We start from the raw sequence: 20,165 nt of genomic DNA, 5'->3' as shown, positions 1-20,165 counted from the left end.
ACATTCACGATGTCACAACTTCAAGGATGAAAGGAGTCTTTTTTTTTATTAACCACTTTTTCTTGTTTTAATAAACAATTATGAAAAAATGTTTTCCTTCAATCTTTCATTTAATACAATTACTTATTTCTTCATATTTTTATTCATTCACTATGGGACTCGAACCCATTACCGGTTGCTTCAAACGCCATCATGTTTTCCACTTAGCTTCTGAGTCCTGATAGCCACTTGCTTGTGCACTATCCATCTTTGCTTATAATGCTTGTGAATCAAGGCAATATCGAGGCAGTACTCACAGTATGCACATATGTCAATAAGAGACTGATTAATTACAGTCGTAAACATCAATAGGAAGATTCAAGTAAAACAATACCAAGTGAATTTATTTTGGTCATGTTTTTTTACTTGTTTACTTACAATTTCAAATATTCCCCCTTAATTTAATTTTTTTGTTTAAATTTACTTTAGATAAGTTATTATGTCAGAAATAAAAAAGTTTACACGATCATATTTTAATCGAACATTCTCCATGATTAAAGTTGATATTTATGATTCAGATATTATAATGTTGAGTCATTGGACTAGTTATACACAACCAGATCCTATTTATAATTATTTCATTTCAATACTTGTTGCATTAATTGGAATTGTTGGAACAATAACAAATTTATTTGTAATATTTGTGTTTTTAACGTAAGTTACGTTTATTACATTTATGATATATTTGTATTATATAAAGAAAAATTTGGTATTAGAAAAGAATGTGAATATAATTTTAAGGTTTATTTGTCATTCTTAATTTAATTCTAGGAAGGATAATGATTATTTCAAGTAAATCATATTATGTGCTTACTAGTGACTGACTTCCTGAGGGAATTCTCGAAGTTCTAGTGGGAAGCTGTGAATAGTGGAGCTAATCCATTTTAGGTAGAGAAAAGTATCTACCTCAATACAATGGAAGATAGTCGTGCAATTTCGTGAAGTGGTTGAGGCTAGACATTAACACTGTTGGATTCCGACTCAGTGGTCTAGACGTTAAGCGTTCGCGCGTGAGACTGAAGTCCCTGGGTTCGAATTACGCCCGCGGGATCGTGGACGCGCAATGTTGAGCAGTTCCGCAATAGGACGAAAGGGCCGTCCAATGCTTCCAGGTTTTCAATAGTGTTGTAACATCAATCAGTTCACGATCTCAATCAAAATCTTAGTATTCTCCATACCTCTATACTGAAAGTCATTTAATTGTTATCTTTATTCGAAACTCTGCCTTCACAGTCTCAATTTTGTTTAAAATGGTAGGAAAATATGAATTTTCAACAACAACAACAACAACAACAACACCAAGATGTCTGTTTCCAAAAGATTTTCTAACTATAAATATACATGTAATTCAACATAAACTTTGCGATGTAAAATAGTCAACAATTCAGTTTCAGTTTGGAAAGGACAGGAGGCTTGATGGCCTGTGTTAGTCCTGGCAATGGTGGCCTCAGGTGATCCAACTTTCTTTTCAAAGAGTCGACGGAGGGAGCCTCAACTACGTGCTGAGGTAATGAATTCCACTCGTTGATGATTCACTGGGAAAGTCGATAGTCAGATGACAAGTAATTTGTTCTGGGCTTGTGAACGTTTTTGAAGTGTCCTCGTAAATCCTCTGTTTTGGAAGGAAAGAAAAATGAGGGCATATGAGGTGCAAATTTATCACTAAGCAATTTGAAAACTGTAATCAAGTCGCCTCTAGTTCTACGATATGACGACGGGAAAAGGTTTAGCGTGACCAGTAGAGCATCATACGGAAGCTTCGCTATTCTGGGAATCAGCTTAGTCGCCGTTCTCTGAACATTTTCCAGAAGCTCACTGTCTTTTTTTAAGCAGGGGCTAGTCGCTTGTATGCAGTACTCAAGTTTAGGACGTACGAACACTTTATACAAAGTCAAAAGCGTCTTAGCGTCGACATGACTAAAAGCCCTACGTATTGACCATAAAGTTCTAAAACCTTTGGCGGCTGTTGCACGGCAGTGTGCAGTAGTTTTTAAGTCTTGGCTAACGATGACTCCTTAGTCATTATGTGTTTGGACAACAGGTAGCTCAGTGTTATTCATTGTGTATGTGTCCGTACCTTGATGACCGATATGCATCACAACACACTTGGAAGTATTTATCGGCAACTGCCATGTTTGAGACCATTCAGATAACTTCTTCAGGTCATTTTGAAGTTCTAAGCTATCACTCTTACATCGTATTGTTTTCCATATCTTGACATCGTCAGCATATAGCAAGACCGATGATGATAGGAGACAAGGAAGGTCATTTACATACAAGAGGAATAGCACTGGCCCCAAAACTGTACCCTGGGGCACTCCACTAAGCACAGTTTCCCAGCTGGATAACTTTGAGTTCACCCTTACTCTTTGTTGACGCCCAACTAAGAAGTCTTTTATCCACATCGATAAATTGCCTCCAATCCCGACATTTCTTAACTTATATAACAGCCGGTTGTGCGGAACTTTGTCAAAAGCTTTACTGAAATCAATGAAGGCCACATCTACAGGTAGCTTTTGGTCCTTAAGAGTGCACCAGCTTTCACGAGCCGCTAATAAGTTAGTGAGACAAGAATAACCTATTATGAAACCGTGCTACTTCTCCGAAAAGATTCGGTTTTCATTGGGGTACTTAAACAGATCCTTCCGAATAATCTTTTCTGAGATTTTAATAACCACACTAGTTAGGCTAACGAGTCGGTAATTCTCAGGTTTATGTTTCGTAACTGGTTTGAAGACAGGACTTACTATGGCGTTCTTCCAGTCTTTTGGTAAACGACCCTGCGTTACGGATAGATTAACGCATATACTTAAAGGGTTTGCAACGAAGTTAGATAATTCCTTTAGTAGTCTAGGATGCAATTCACTGGGCCCCGTGAATTTACCTACGTCAAGCTTATTTAGCAGACCAAAGACATCGAGTTCCTTAATGGTCATGCTATCCAGTGTATGTGTGGGGGGATTTGCATGCGCTGACGGGAAGGGTGCTTCTATGGTATATACATCGCTGAATTAGTTTGAGAACACTTGAGCCTTACCAAAGTCGTCCTCCACTAATGATGCGACAGTACTGTCTTCCCATAGTGCAGGAGTATTTCCTCTTCTTTTTGTCCTTTGGTTTATAAAGGAATACCAGCGTTTAGGACATTCTATGGATTCCTTAACAATTTTTTATTCGTACAACTTTCTAGACTTACGGAGGGTCGAGGCACAGGTATTCATAGATATTATCTCATTTACAAATAAAATGATATTACAAAATTAAAGTGTATTATTTTACTGTTAAAAAGATTTAGCAATATCTATCATTATCGTAAACTACAAACTTCTGCTACTGATGAAGTTTTGTCATAATAAGTTAATGAAAGCAATACAGAGGCCAAATATCCAGTGAAAAAGAATGCTATATACCGACTGTGAATGATGTTTCCTGAAGGAGGATAAAAACTATTAGTAACTTCATATAATATTTTTGTAAACTTTTGTCGTGTTACAACATACTACCAACTTCAAATTGTTATCTTTTTCATTATTTCATGCAATATACAACATAATCATACCACGATAAATTATTTTACAATTCTTCTTAGCATTATTTTCAAAGATTTCTGTCAAAATACAACAGCATTAACATTAGAAAACATTTATTGAACTATCAAAACAGTCCTTATAAGTAGATGTTTACTGACTTGTCAAATACATGGTTGAATCGATTCGTGAAAAATACAATCTTAGCCATGGTTTTTTTAAGTAAAGTATTTAAAATCACGGTCCCTTTATTCTTGTTTGGGTCAGTATAGAAATGCATGTATATTCCTATGAGTTATGTACAGATGGATTCGGCCTTCAGAATAAAGCTTCTCAGATATTTTTATTTTCTTTGTTATTAAACAACAGAATTAGTCGAGTTAAAAGGCATGTGATTGTGACCGGATTGAACCGTGAGGTCACAACAGGTGTGCTAAACGATTTTAAAGTTGTTATAATTTAATTCAAGTTGGAAATACCAAGCACTCAGGTTTCACTCCATAGTCAAAGGGTATCATGGCTATAACAAACTTTACAAGTTCTTAGGGATACCAAACTAAAACGAAACGGCCGTCCAATGCTTCCAGGTTTTCCACGGTGGTCTAGCTTCAACTGACTCATGAATTCAACTATTAAATTACTATAATATCCACAAAACCCTTCTATGATTATAAGACAAAATAGTTGTTTACTGCTTCTCAATTTTCAATTTCTCATAGATGGATCATAATTCATGATAAAAAATATTACCAAATAGAGTTATCCAGTCAAAATCACGCAATATTATTGAAGTAAGCTATCATAAAGAGATTGATAATCCATTCGATAGTCTGCTGGAAAACAAAACTTAGTATTTTAATATAACGATATTAGGATTTAAATTAATGCCTTATTCAATAAGTAAAGATTTATTGGGAATTAGAAGGTATTTGAGCATATTGTAAACAGTATGTTTAATTAAGTCAAAGAAATGATATTAATTTACAGTTAGCAATGAAACATTATTCTATAAATTTTCAATTGAGATAATTATAATGTTTATCTTGATTTAGTAGTTTTTACCAATAGCAGTGATAATGTTTTTTGTGTTAATTCCTGTAAATTCTTGGGTCATGAGGATTGGTGTAATTTAAAAGAGTAATAATTATTATCTTATAAGCAACTTTGTTGAACATGTATACATTTTCAAATAAATTATGCATTTAAACAGTGATAATTCAATTATCGACATGTTGAATATAGATAAGAAAGCAATCTAGGTCATTGAAATTTCAGCTTCCTTGATAAATAAATACATTATTTAACCGAAGGTGACAATTAAAAAGGAAGGAAAACTCAGATGTTCCATTTTTTACACATGCTTAAAACATCAGGAATATGACAACAGTTTTTATTCATATTAGTACAGTGGTCAGTGTCTAAAAGTTCGAGTGGAAAATAGGGCACATTAATAAGGGTGACCATAAAAAAGGCTTTTATTATTTGAGATAAGCAATGGAAAGAGAAATAAAACTTGTAAGTGTGTGAGATCTACTCTATATATTTCATGTTCCATTACCTTCGTGATCAATCGAAGACGTACTTTTTAACATCTAGTGAAGAGTCTATTTTCAACGAATTTTGTAATTTTCCGAATTTGATGACAATTTGTAATTCTTATTACTCCAGTCATGTTATTTAGTACTACTTTTTCAGACAGCCATTTTTTATATTGATAGATCTCCCTTATAGGCTGAATAGTTACCGACATGATGGGTTGGGGTCCACGTGCAGTCTTCTTTTCTGATTAGTTAAACTCGAACTTTTCAAACATGGAGTACCACAACTTTGAAACAATAAGTATTTTTTGATGAGTGAAATGTCAAAAAGTTTACTAGACACAAAAAAGGTTATTTAGTTAAAGCCCTACAGCAGAACAGTCTTGATAATTATTGTGTTGCAAATAATTAATAATCCTAGAATATAATATTCTACTTGTAAACGTAGTATTGACAAATTACATTTTAATTGAGAAGTGGCTTATTATGTGGTGTAAATTGGCAAATTTTATTAGTATCATAAGGAGATCACCTTTGAGCTGACATCACGATGGTCAGTGACGTTCAGTGACATAACTAACCAAAGGTTCAGTATTCTCTTCTTCGATTTATTTATAACCAAAATATTCTGAAAAATTATGATTTGAGAAGAGTTAAAGATAATTCAGTGAAGAAAAATTTACTTTCAACGATATTATTTTAAAGTAATCTGTCGTGAAATATAAGGAGTAGTACATAATTCCAAGGGTCAAAAATAAGTTTGCATAGTGACCGAAAAGTAAAATAATAAGATAAAACCGATGTGTGAGAGATAATTGTTGACTTATTGTCTATCGAACGCTTATTCTGTCTAAAATTCAGTACACACAAACCTCCCTTTACAAAAATTTTCCACTGGCTGTTCAAAATATAGGTATGACATAACATTGAATGGGGTAATAAGAATTACAAATTGTCATCAAATTCGGAAAATTACAAAATTCGTTGAAAATAGACTCTTCACTAGATGTTAAAAAGTACGTCTTCGATTGATCACGAAGGTAATGGAACATGAAATATATAGAGTAGATCTCACACACTTACAAGTTTTATTTCTCTTTCCATTGCTTATCTCAAATAATAAAAGCCTTTTTTATGGTCACCCTTATTAATGTGCCCTATTTTCCACTCGGCTTTTTTGATAATCATCCTTTTACTCGCACCCCTTAAAATGGATGTTGACAATCAATTTTACATTTTCTGATTTTATATTCATAGCGTATAGTTAAGATATTTTTAAGTGCGTAAACACTAGTAGTATGTATAATGTAATCATCTTATTTTGATACATGATAAATTTGCCGACATAAAAGCTATTTTCACACTTATGGTAGTCGATGTTTCGTTGATGTATTAAAGGGACTATGATTTGTGGACGACCCAATGAAATTAAAGATAGAATGTTTTGGAGGTTGGCGCGAAATTAATTCATTTAGATGATTCAAAAGCATCTGGGCATGATAGCTGATTTCAGTACGTAATAAATATCGTAATTTCTAACTCCAGCTCTTAACACTTCATCGTAGTCCTAATTTCTCACACTAATTTATTGCCCTTTTCAACAGTGATAAGTTGGCAAATTTTCTCTAGGTAACTTTAGCAACGCTCCATAAAATGTGGTCTCGCTGAAGTATTTTATACCCGTTAGTTTTGAGACAGATAAAACTCACTCTAAAATGCAAATTATTAACAAAGAGATTTCACTAAAGAATTTTTGGTCATTATAAGTATTCATATTGCCATTGAAGAAGCGAAACTACTGTCCAAAATCAATGTGCGAAGTGATAAGCAAATGAAATCAATGATCGAAAATTCACTGTCACTGTTCAATTAGAAGCAATACGCATATCGATGATAAGCAGTCCGAAGTACTGGAGAAAGCTTTCTATCTTCCTGTTAACAAATATAAGTCATAATACAAAAAGGAAGGTATTTTAACAACTGATTTATTAACTGAAACATTTCTGTATCGCACAGCATAAATGCGAATTTCATGTTTAACAGCGAAATATACAGACATTTGAATAGCTTAGTAGTGGACTCACGACCCAGTCGCTTTTTCATAAATAAACTATAAAACAAGAGATTTTCCCAGCTTATTGAAAAGTTCTCGTTTTACTACCGATATAAAATAATATATTCACTATTTGTAAGGATAATACTTATTTATAATATGTCAGATAAATCTACATAGCTGTAAAATAAAGCACGAATAGAGAACTCGGTCATACTCCGATTTCGTGCATTTTAAAATATAATAATAAATTAAAAAGTTAAGTCATACGATTATGCCGTGAAAGAAAATAAGTTTGTTGAGATGATTTTACTTTATGTATTAATTTATGTTTTATTGTGAGTTAAACGTTATTGAATTATCTGTTGAACATACTCTTTGTTGTTTTCAGACCAAAATCATCAATTAATCTACAATGGGCTTTGATTATTAATCTGGCTATTTCTGATTTTGGATTTTCAGCAGTGATTGGTTTTCCTTTAAAGACAATTGCTGCTTTCAATCAATACTGGCCATGGGGAAGCGTGGGTATGCCAAGAATATGTAGAATGTACCAGAAACAGTCATTTAAAGCAGAGATTCATGGTGGCTAACAGTGGAATCCAGGATGGTTGTTTCATCACATTTAGGGCTTGTCAGCTAAATTTATCTGCTTCCTAAAGTTAATACCAATTCTAGAACTCAACTTCAGTACCATCCACTTCAAACGCCATCAAGTTATTCACTTAGATACATCCGGCTGATGAGTCTCAAGTAAAACGAAACACGTTCTGGATTCCTGTGTTAGCTACCACCCATTTCCGCTTATAATCCTAGTTATCTAAGGCAATATCGGGGTAATCTGCACAGAATGCACATATGCCAATAAGAGACTGGTCAATTGCAGTCTAAAACGTCAATGGAAAGATTCAAACAACCAATATATAGAAATGAATTAGGAAGAGTCATTGTTCTTTCTTAATCATTTTCTGGGTAATATATGTATTTTCAATATTTTTTAAATAGGTTTTGTTAAGATCAATATGTAAATGTATGTATGTGTTGCTTTGTGATTCTGGAATTTTTAAGTTATAAATAACTGATCAAAGGAGGGGGGTAACGTGCAAAGAGAAAAGGAGCACAATAGTACTTATATAGAACAAAGAACTAGTTAGACCAAATGGGTTGACTGTAACTGTTCAGATAAATGTAACACAATCAAAACATTACAAACAGAAATAAAATGATTGAAAATGTAATTAATGTCATTTCTTATGCCTAGCAAACATTGACGTTATTAAGAAATATTTTCATGAATTAGAATCTCTGAAATATTGAACCATTTACTTGATGAAAGTTTCACTTGAATACTTAATTTTGCCTTGATATTGTCATGAAATCAAGTATAATGAAATTCTAATTCAACAGTATACCATTGGGACATTAAAAATAATCTCAGTAAAAGTATGAAATATCTCTAGAATCTACTTTAAATCTAAAATTAAATCCTTAAACGTAAATCTAATAAAAAGGTTATGGTGTTTTGTTATTTCTAGTCTCAAAGATTTGTCGGAAACTGCATACATTATATATAGCATAGAAAGGGGTTCTACTTTATTCTGAACATTTCAGGGCTTTCATATCCTTATATATCAAACTGGCAGCAAGGAAACTAGATCTAATGAAAATATTTGTTACAAATATTTGATTCGTCAAAATATTGAGCATTTCTTTGGAAAAAAACGTTAGGTGTAATAGTGAGTCATAAACCTTATAATGGGTTCAAGGCCTGTAAAAAATAAGCGACTTTAATTAATTTATTTTGATAAATATTAAACAATCCATCTTTAATATACGGGTTGCTACTTTTATATCTGGAAGTGTCATTTTTATTATGTACAAATCGACTCTGTTGGATCTTTAGTCTTGCTGTTTAGACATGACAACCGGGAATTCTGTCTAATGTGTAGAACTTGGAATAATTCACTGAAAATATATAAATTTTGTTTAAATCAATACCAAATATAAATAAACTTTTATGAAGTATATTTTTTTTATTTTCAGCTTGCCAATTATATGGATTTATCAGTGCTACATTTGGATTTTTATCTTTAACAACTATTGCTGCAATTTCATTTGATCGTTATTTAGTTATAGTTAAAAACTATAAGACGAAAAATTTTCTGATTATCTGTACTGTTATAGGATTTTTATGGATATGGTCAATATTATGGACTATTCCTCCATTCTTTGGTTATGGTAAGTTCAAATAATCGTTTTTTTTGACAGGCATTACGCATCATATTTTATCTAGGTTAAACTGGGTCATAAGTTAAGATCTTAAAACTCATTTTAACTTATCATCACATTATGTATTCTATACTTTAAAAAACATACTCATTTAAATAGAAATATAAACAAATGTCATAAGGAAATACGTAATATGGTTTCAAAATGGTGTACATGGTTTCTTTCGAGAAATACTCATTGGATATTACATGAATTACAGTTTAATTGTTGTTTTGTTTACAAAGAATACAGTGTGTGAATGAATAAAAATAAATAAATAAATAAATGTCACTTAATATATTGTAAAGTGTCATATATTTATATGTAGTGCTTGTTTTTTTTTATTATAAAAATTGCATGAATTCATTGAGGATTCACTCAAATATGTTATCCAATTGGAGGAAGATACAACGAAATTCAAATCTATTTTCCCAATGTTTATGTAGATACTACACTTGGTATTGTTTAGCTTGTATCTTCCCATTGAGGTTTAAGACTGCAATTGGTTAGTTTCTTATTCGCATATGTGCATACTGTGCGTATGCCTCAATATTACCTTAATTCGCAAGCTATTTGTAAGCAATGATGGATAGTGGCTAGCAGTGGAATCCAGGACGCGCGTTTCGTCCTACTTGGGACTCGGCAGCTGGATGTACCTGCATTTGAGTTAATGTTCACTCTGGGACTCGAACCCAGTACCATTCGCTTCAAACGCCATCGCGTTATCCACTCAGCTACTGAATGCTGATAGCCACTTGCTTGTGCAATGGGGTGAATTTGAATTCACTTGGTATTGTTTGGCTTGTATCTTCTCATTGAGGTTTAAGAATGTAGATAGATGTATCTAATTAGAATTATGTTGTTAAGCGGTTATTCTAAATTATGAATACTTTATTTATTCAAATTAACTTGGTAATAAAATGAAATAAATATACATTACAAGAAAATCTTCAGGGATTTATGAGGTTATGTTACTATTATTGACTGTTTAGTAAACATCCGTATTTTAATAATGAATAGCTCCAAAACAGCTATTCTGCAATGCATATTACATTCCAAACATTTCAAGAAACATTAAAATAACTATGTAATCAAAATTAAAAATATAAATACTTATTTTATAAATTATTCCTTGTAAAATTTCTCTTTTCTAAAATAACAACTGAAATACATGTTTCAATTTCAAGATATTACGTAACCAATTACATAATTTACTTTCTGCATTGTTTGCGTTTAAGAGTGAAGTGTTGTCAAAAATAATAAAATAAAGTCAGTATATTTATTGCTTCATATTTTACTTGTGTTTAGGACGTTACGTTCTTGAAGGATATCAAACATCATGTACATTTGATTATATTTCGAATGATATGCCTAATCTTTTATTCAGTTGTGGAATGTATGTATTTGGCTTTACGTTTCCAGTGCTTTTATGCATATATTGTTATGTGAATCTACTTAAAATTGTTCATAACAATGAAAGGATAGTAATAATATCTTTATCTAGTGATGGTTCAGCGAAACAACATAAATCCATACAAAGTAAATAGACTCTGTTATAAAAAGTTTTTGCCCTAGAAATAATTGGGGAAATAAATTGAATTTATGGTGTAAATACGATGTCCAGCGGTGGAATCCTATTCAAGATTCGTCAGTTGGATGTACCTGCTCCCTAGTTGATGTTTATTTCGGGACTTGAACCGTTCACTTCAAACGCACGTCCTGGATTCCACCGCTGGCCACCATCATCTCTATTTATAGTGCTTGTGACTTAAAGCATTATCGAGGCTGTTCGCACAGGATACATATATGCCAGTAAGAGACTGATTAATTGCAGTCTTAAACGTCAATGACTGAGTTATCTCTGCTGACAAATTAGGGCTAGTCAACTCAGCCCTTAAAGAAAAATAAATTTCTGAATATGACAGTATTGTTTTATACAACACGGATATGCAATACAAGGTAATGGTAAGGTTTTAATAATATATAAGTCACTATATTCAGTTTAGGTCTAGTCGAATTAAAGATAATACGTGATTTGTTTGGAATTATACTGTTTTATTTTGCATGTTTTGGATTTGATCTCCATTAAAAATCATTCTTGAACTCACTGGTATTGTTTACCATTATTTTGTCAATCGATGAGTGTACGTCAAAAAATCAATATGAGAAATCACTAGACATTTTTAAAGATAATTAAACACACGTATAAGAGGCTATCAGATGCACTCCAGCAATTCGTTTAGAACAGATGATAACCATTTATATTCATCATTTATGATTTATAAAATTTAACTTAATATTAATTTACAAATATACCTACGGAAGAATAATTTAATTTGTTAAGATATTAACAGAAAGCAGAGACTGTTCTCTTTTATATTTACTTAGCAAAAGGTTATACTGTCTATTTAGGTAATACTGATGTTTATTCTAATATTAACAGTGATGAGAGTATGTTCTTGTGTTCTTATATTCGTTAATGATCAAAATCAAACTTTTGCTAGTCGTTTAAACATTCTAGTTAGTGGTCGAATATTTCCAAATATACAGTGTTGGTACTTCACAAGGTTAAGCAATTGTCAATAGATACATGAATTTTCTGAGTTTCCTAACTAAATAATAAGTTCCAGTCTAAAAAAGAAATGAAATTAAGTACCTTGTTATAATAGATATACATTCGCTCAAATGTGAGTTTTGTCGACGATCAAAATATACGTAAAATCATTAAACCTACTGAACATATATATATTTTTTGCTTGTTTCCTATAACCAGACAGAAAACGTTTAGATATTGAAGCTACCAAATCCGTTATACTTTCTCTCTTATTTTATTTAATGTCATGGACACCATATGCCATAGTCTGCCTTATATCAATTATGGGTCAATCATATTTTTTAACACCAACAATAGCTGAAATGCCTCATATATTTGCTAAAATGGCAGCTATCTATAATCCAATTCTATATGCATTCACTAATCGGAAATTCAAGAACGCTTTAGGAATACGAAAAACTAGCAGCGTAATCATGCAGCAACAAAGATTACTGTCACAAGGACTATTTAAACCACTGGTTAGTCTTTTACTGCTATTTAAATGACTAGTGATAGTCTTTTTGAAGTTATTTTTGAATTAGTTTAATTTTTTTATTTTAAACTCCAGTGCCTCTTGGTCAATTGTTTTAATTACAGTACTAACGTAGGTTTCTTCTTATTCCAAATATCCCATTTGGATTTAAGCGTGAGTTTACCAGCATATTTTTTATTCGAATTTCTATTAAAATTTATCTGATAAGCAACTCAGAATCCACTAATCAGTTAGTGAATAATAACTGATGTCATGTAGTTTTTGTATCGATCAATTTCTAGCTCTCTGGTCATAAGATTTAATGGACCGTTATCGTGATCGGTATAGAATATCTAAATGGCAATGTTTTGACTGTGACAACGGGTGGTGTAAATTATGGCTACTCACGCGTGTAAACTAGTAATAACATAAAAACTAAGCCTAGAGCTTCTTGTAGAATTCTTCAGACTATCCAACTTAAACGCACATTACAGAAGAACGGGCGAAAAGTAAAATAGTAATTTACTTATTTCATCAATATGGTGATTTCCTCAATATTACAGTCGACATTTGTGTAACTGCTAGATAATATGTTTGAATTTTTAACGTTACAGATTTGTGCTAAATTTTGATATTAACAATACGATAAACTACTTTCAAAATTTAAGTAACATAGTTATTTTCTAGAAAGACTTCCAACCATGGAAATTTGTATTCACGAAACAGTGCGATAGCTGTCATGTCGTCGAATAAAGAGAGAATATTTCAGGGGGAAGGACGTCACGTAATCACCAAAAAGTTAGTGTCAGGGTATGAAAAATATGTGCCTTTATAAATGGCATGTGGATGTCATCATGGACAGATGCGTCAAAACCGAAGACCTTCTCCAAAATCCCAGTAGGCTTTCACGTGAAGAAGAAACAAATAAACAGTTTTGACTTCCAAATTTACTCATAAGTGACAGAAATGGTTCAGTCGAACGATAAGTATATAGAAAGCCTACATGGACAGATAGCATTTCTGTCATTCTAGTGATGGCCTATATAAATACAAACAGGCTTCATAAAGGGCCTGTTGAATAGAACTAACTGATGTGTACAGACCATACTACTAAAGATGAGATGGAGCCTCTAAAAGAAAGATTGGAGGGGAGGAAGTTTACCTACCAAATATCATAAATCGGTGAAACCGCAATTTAGTGTCATATATTGTGATTCTCGCATCTGAAATACTCATCTACATCACTCTAGCATTCAAAGGAGAGTCAAATAGCCTCGTGTTGAATGAATAATTAAATCATTTATGTAGTCCATGCTTCACAATAAACCTAAATAGCCTGAATCACATCCCTCTGTGTTTATCAATTTACATGTATATGAACAAACATACATTGAGAGGAGAAATCGTGATGTGAAAGGTAGAGGATAATTGATCATGTACCAAAAAGGTCGAAAAAAACAAACTGTGAAATGACCCAATAATAGTATATGATAAACACCGGTCTTTTTCTATCATCGAACTCATAATTGAAATCAACAACAGGATTGATCACAACTCGGTCTTTATGGTTTTGTAAAAATGTTGTTTAGAGTGTATATTTATTTTGCAGAATTAATCATAAAAAAAGTTCAAATTCTCTTTAATTCAAAATCAACTTGTAATTAAATCAAACGTAACCTAATATGATTGTTTTGCTATTCATAGTTTATACTGTTTTCCTTTATTATCTTTGTTTTTCTTTTCCTTTAATTTGCTTAATTTGAGCCTTATCTTTCAAATATAAATATATCAGCAAGTAAATATGTGACCACATTGTCTGAGTCGTATCCGGTCAATACATCGCATGGTTCAAGTAAACATCATGTTACCTAAAGTTATTGTCTTCGCCTACTTAATTTTGAAGCAACTTAATTTAACATTATTATTATTATTACTATTATTATTATTATTATTATTATTATTATTATTATTATCAAAGTATATAACTGGATCCAATCTGTGTAATTATTTTCATTCATTAAACAGTTATCGAAATACCTTTTACCACAGAAGACAAGCAACTGTAAGGGTTTAGACAGATAATTCAATTATTAGAAAATCATTTTATTTATCAAGAAATTGTTTGATTAAACTGATAATTGACTAACTTTAAATAAGTATTAAGTATAGTATAACAAATATTAGCTCTGTATGAATGTTTCTTTTACTAAAACATTAACAAATAAGTCAACTCAAATGTGTACCAATATGCATAAAAATATTACAGTAACTTTATCTTATAACTAAATTACTTGGTGAATAATTTTTACAGAGAGGATTTTTGTTGTTGTTGTTGTTGTTGTAACACTCAAAACCCTATGAAATAGTCAACTTTGAAGCCAATGTGGTTTAGAACTTATTCTAAATCATGACATACATTCAATTATTATACTTGATTTACACTAAGAATTATCATTCAGACTTATTCTGAACCAGTTTATTAATATTTTACTGAGAATAAAGTTTATAATTATCTGAAGTTGGATTAAATTACCTCCAGTACTAAAAGGAAGCTGGTTGTTCATCAGAAATCTAATTAATTTTATGTTTGTTATTCAAGTTTTTGATAAGTTCGAATTTAATTCACTTTTTGATTATGTTTGTAATACTTTCGAATTTATCTTTTTTAGAGCAATTAGACCATATAAGAAATGAAATGGAATTAATAAAAGACATTCAAAATCATAGAATAATATCTATTGAATGATAACGTGAGCAATACAAATTAAAAGAGAGAAAACTTTTATTTAAAATAGAATAATTCTTAGTAATTACAATTGTATATTTTCTACATAATTTATACAGCAACAAATAATTTAGGAGACTTTATAACTTAGAGTTGGTTATGTAATGAAAGTTTAATTCAATTGATGAATACAGGTTTTAGTTAGCATGCACATTGATAATACTAGAAATAGCTTTCTTTTGTATTATTGTGTTATTTTGAACTCACAATAAAGGATATGAATTTGTAAAGCTTACCTGTAATAAATCAAGGATTTATCTGTTGTATAATTTCCTTCATAATTTATTCTGTGTTTTGTCTACAGACTTGTTGAGATAAGAATTAGCTAAAATTTTTAACTTGAATACAAACTAAAAATAGCTAGATAGGGGGGAAATTACGATAGTTTCGCCGTTTGCCTCAAACTGTTCGTCTTTATGCTTAACAATAGTTAGCTAAATGAATAGATTATAAATGGAAGTATACAGACAGAAAATTTTGCTACATATAGCCATTTATTGTGAACAAGTAAGTGATACACGGAAAAATCAATAAATAATCATCGGATTCAATTTTATGTGGTGAACTAAGCGCTACACTGTCATTATATCTGTCAGTCTTAAAATGTTCAGATGGTAATATAGAGTCTTTAAAACATGTGTGAATTGTGAGTTTGTTTAGGATTCCTAAGTTATTGATGATTTGGATTACATTAAATATGATTGGATAGTTAATTTCTCTCTGAAGTAAGTGGTAATGATTTTTCCTGGAAAGAAAATGAAAGCTTCAAAACTCAACCGTTCTACTCAAAGAACTTAAAACCTTCAAAACCATCTTTCGTTTACACATGTTTCACAGAATCACTCAATTTGGTAATAATCATTCGGCTTACATTCAGATGTTATCCATTTGAACATTATACATTTAAATATTCAATATTGTTATGAGCGGTTTAATGAGTCAGTTATATTTTAATCTAAATGCCCACACAAAATATATTTCCAAAAGAAAAAATACTTAATTAGTTAAGTAATTATCTAGCTAAATAGAAAAAAAAGAAGACAAAGATCGTTACAGAATAATAGGAATCCACTTTGCTCGTTTATTTCTTTCATGTACTTACAATCGAGAAACAAATAACAATGTAAAGGTTAACAACAATCCACGTACTTTATACGAGGACTGTGTTTGTTGAAAATGAGTTTGGTATGCAGATATAGATTAATAAATGAAAAAAAATTGTGAAGCAATTTAAAGGTTTGTTTCAGTGGTTGCCAATGTATAGGTTATATATATATATATATATATATATATATATATACAGAGAGAGTAATCAATTGGATGAAACTCATCGCTATACGTCAACTTCTTTGACTATGAGGGAGCGTTTGATAGTGTGGGTAGAAAAACGTTGTAGAAGTTCTTTGACAATATGATACGTCTGAGAAGATTATCACCATCATACGGAATATTTTTGACGGACTACACTGCCATGTGGTTCATAGAGGACATCTGACAGATGTATTATAATTGAGGACCGCTGCCAGACAAGGTTTCTTACTCCCTCTTTCTATTTCTTCTGGTGGTTAACTAGATTATGAAAACCCCTACACTTGAGGGAAAGCACGGAATACAAAGGACAGCTTGAATGCAACTAGACAATTCGGACTTTGCAAATAACCTAGCTCTTCTATCCCATATACACCAAAAAATGAAGGTCAAAACAACCAGTGTAACAGAAGTCACTGGATCAATAGACCACAACATTCACAAGGAAAGAGCAAGACAACAATAAATAGCAACCAAATCATACATGATAGTGAAGTTCTGGAAGAGGTCGCAAGTTTTATGTGCCTGAGTAGCATCATAGGTAAACAAGTGGGATCTGATTCTAATGTGAAATCATGGGTCGGCAAGGTTAGGGCGGCTTTCTTGCAATTAGTGAACATCTGCAACTCAAAACAGGTACCAGGCAACATTAAAGTCGGAGTTTTCAGTATTAACATCAAGACATTTCTATTGTTCGAAGCTAAAACGTGGAGAACTATTACAACCATAGTCACAAAGGTATAGATGCTTATAAAAAGTTATTTATGCAAGATGCTCTAGATCGATTGATCAGACACCATTAGCAACAACCGACTGTGTCAGAGAACAAGCCAACGTCCAGCTGAAGATGAAATAAAGAAAAGACGCACAACGCAGACGGCCACACATTGCGGAAATCACCAAATCGCGTCACGAGACAAGTTGCAACTCGGAATCCTCAAGTCAAAAAGAAAAAGGCAAACCAAATACTACACTGCTCCGGGACATGAACACAGACATCAAAAGGAAAAGTAGTACTTGTGAACAACTGAAAAGAAGAACTCAGGACAGAGTAAGCTGGATATCTCTGGTCAGCAGCCTGTACTCCACAAGTGATAAATCGTGTAAGTAAATAAGGAGAAATAAACTGAGAGAAGAAAGGAGACAGAAGTTTGTAGGAATGAAAGAATGCAATAATTAGAAATAAGATAGAATTGGCTGGTTGAATACAGCTCGGATAAGAAATGATAAATTGTACATGATGTCATAAAAATAAAAGCTAAACAACATAAACTCATAAACGTGGTTATCGAGGCAAAGCGAGATTGATCAAAGTATCTTTATGGGTGAATGAATTCAGTTAAAATCTTTTTATGGCAGCTGTTTCAGCAGAACGTGATAAATTCAATGTTCTTGATTTATCAATTAACTTGTAAGACTTAAAAATTCTAGCATCATGTCTACCGGCGGTAAAATGACATACTCTCCGTTTAGGCTCAGCTTCTGTGATGTGTACTCAGTGATACAGACATCTTAAGTTTACATCAGAATACCGGATGAGAGGGTCTGGATTTATTAAATCTAATCATATGATAATAACGTTAGATGCTATGATCTAATGTGTTTTTCAAGAAACGATCGTGTATACTCAAAAGACTTTTATGAAAGCATATTTCATGGATCATAAGCTGATAAATAAAAAAAACTAAACTTTGCGTGTTGTATTGCTATTTGGAACATAAAAAATTACGGAAACTTTCAGTTATGGATAGTTTTCTCATTACATCTATTAACTTACACCAACTCAAAAATCATTGTTTGTAGATAATAAAATTTTTCATTACTGGAGTGATTAACGGCTTTGAGAATGAAATGTTTATAATAAATTTTCATTTCAAAACTCATATAAACCTTTTTGTATTTGTATATTAACACAGTAATATGCTACATTTGTAAGCATAACAAGTGGATTTCAAAAGTAAGTAACACATAAAATATGTTTTCTTACATACATGAAAATTAAATGCATCTTTAATATTGAGAAATGATTAATGTAATAGTTATTTTAACCATTATAATACTGGAAATAGGTAACAAAGATCTATGTTGATATAGTAAATATTATGAATAATTTTTAAACTCTATAATATGAAAGTAGCAATAACAAGGAATCAAGTAACTTGGTAAGATGGTATCAGTAGTCACTCTAAGTAAGCAATAAAATTAAGCAACTGCAGTAATTTGCATGACTCTCTTGGTCTTCTACATTGTACGAGCATTCCATGTACCTAAGTTATTGATTGCTTTGGTTGTCAGAAAAAGCATCAGCCTCGTGACATCTGAAGGAACTCGGCTTTCGCCATGAAGCGTCATAGTTCTTCTAATTAAAGACCTAACTTCCAGGGCAGAGTTTAAATAGTTTAAATTAGTTTTTCCGGTTAACGTTTTTAAGCGAGTTAGTTTTCTACGGGATAGTGTCGCTAACCCCATGCCCAACCCTCCTATATCTGGGATTGGGACCGGAAGTAGCCTAAGAAGGGCTCCGGGCGGAATTAATAAAATCAAGCACAACAAAATAAAACAAAAGAAACTGTATTATGAAAAACGAATAATTTATAGAATGGAAGAAAACAATCAAGAAATAACAAATCATTATCAATAAAAAAAGAATATTTTTAATTCCAACTACATAATTAATGTCGACATTCCGTAAGACATGTCTCTTACATAATCATTTAATAAAATAAATTGATAAGATCACCTTTTAATTGCATGTTGATACAACTTATTAATTTTGGTAAAATATTTATAATATGAATTAATTTAACTATCAAACAAAACATTAAGTCTTGCGTTCAAATCTCGCAAGGCGAGATGGTGGATGCGCACTACTGAGGAGTTCAACAATAAGACGAAATAACCGTCTAGTGCTTCCACGTTTTACATTGTGATCTAGCTTTAATTGACTCATGATCTCAACCATTAAAGAAAAAGCATAATTTCTTCAGTGTTTTACGAAAAAAAGCATCATCAACGAAATTACCATGTATTCTTTGTTAAATTCATTTATTCAAGTGAAAACAAAGAAAAAAATACATATTTAATGTCATTTAAATTCTATCAAAATATATACGTCTCATGAGATAATTTACTTGGAACAATGAATTTATTTATTAAACAAAAGAAGTATCCATGAAAGTGTTTGCTAAGAAGAAAAAGAAGAAGAAAGAAAGAGAGAAAGAAAAATTAAATATTCTGTTTTTTTTTTTTAAGTGTTTGACGTATAAACCTGGTTTAGTTGGTTTTATTCCATAGTTTCCTTTACACTTCAGTTACATCTAATTAAACTATTGACCTTTAAAATTTATGGGAAAATTTCTACTAGAAATTATAGTTTTCAATTAATTATATTGGCTCATATAAATATATAGTTATGTTTAATTGATTAGGGTTCCTAGTGTAAACCAATGTTTACAACAACATAACTGTAGAAGCTAAGTAGTAGGAAATTTTATAGAAAATAAATCAGTTAGACTTGTTAGACAAGAAATTTGTGGAAATTTCATATTATTTGTTGTCTATGTGAGCTTAAATCCAACAAGG

General features: G+C 31.6%; 1 protein-coding gene across 2 annotated transcripts; it reads left to right on the top strand.

Moving 5' to 3' along the window:
• Window positions 1-478: 478 nt before the first annotated feature.
• On the top strand, window positions 479-19,877 carry OPN4_1 (Melanopsin; the record flags this gene model as incomplete). 2 transcript variants are annotated; one of them, XM_012945481.1, is made up of 6 exons in its annotated part: window positions 479-693; window positions 7,549-7,685; window positions 9,201-9,395; window positions 10,734-10,964; window positions 12,199-12,497; window positions 19,836-19,877. In XM_012945481.1, 6 exons carry the CDS (start codon window positions 479-481, stop codon window positions 19,875-19,877), a joined length of 1,119 nt encoding a protein of 372 aa, XP_012800935.1. The 2 variants fall into 2 exon arrangements, with proteins under 2 accessions (XP_012800935.1, XP_051072230.1); XM_051212095.1 differs by lacking the exons at window positions 479-693; window positions 7,549-7,685; window positions 9,201-9,395; window positions 19,836-19,877 and adding an exon at window positions 15,160-15,441.
• Between the last annotated feature and the right edge of the window lie 288 nt (window positions 19,878-20,165).

The sequence above is a fragment of the Schistosoma haematobium genome, chromosome ZW (genome assembly GCF_000699445.3).
Source record: "Schistosoma haematobium chromosome ZW, whole genome shotgun sequence".
NCBI classification, from domain to species: Eukaryota; Metazoa; Platyhelminthes; class Trematoda; order Strigeidida; family Schistosomatidae; genus Schistosoma; species Schistosoma haematobium.
The sequence above is the reverse complement of the archived record's forward strand: the minus strand, read 5'-3'. Positions and strand labels throughout refer to the sequence as shown.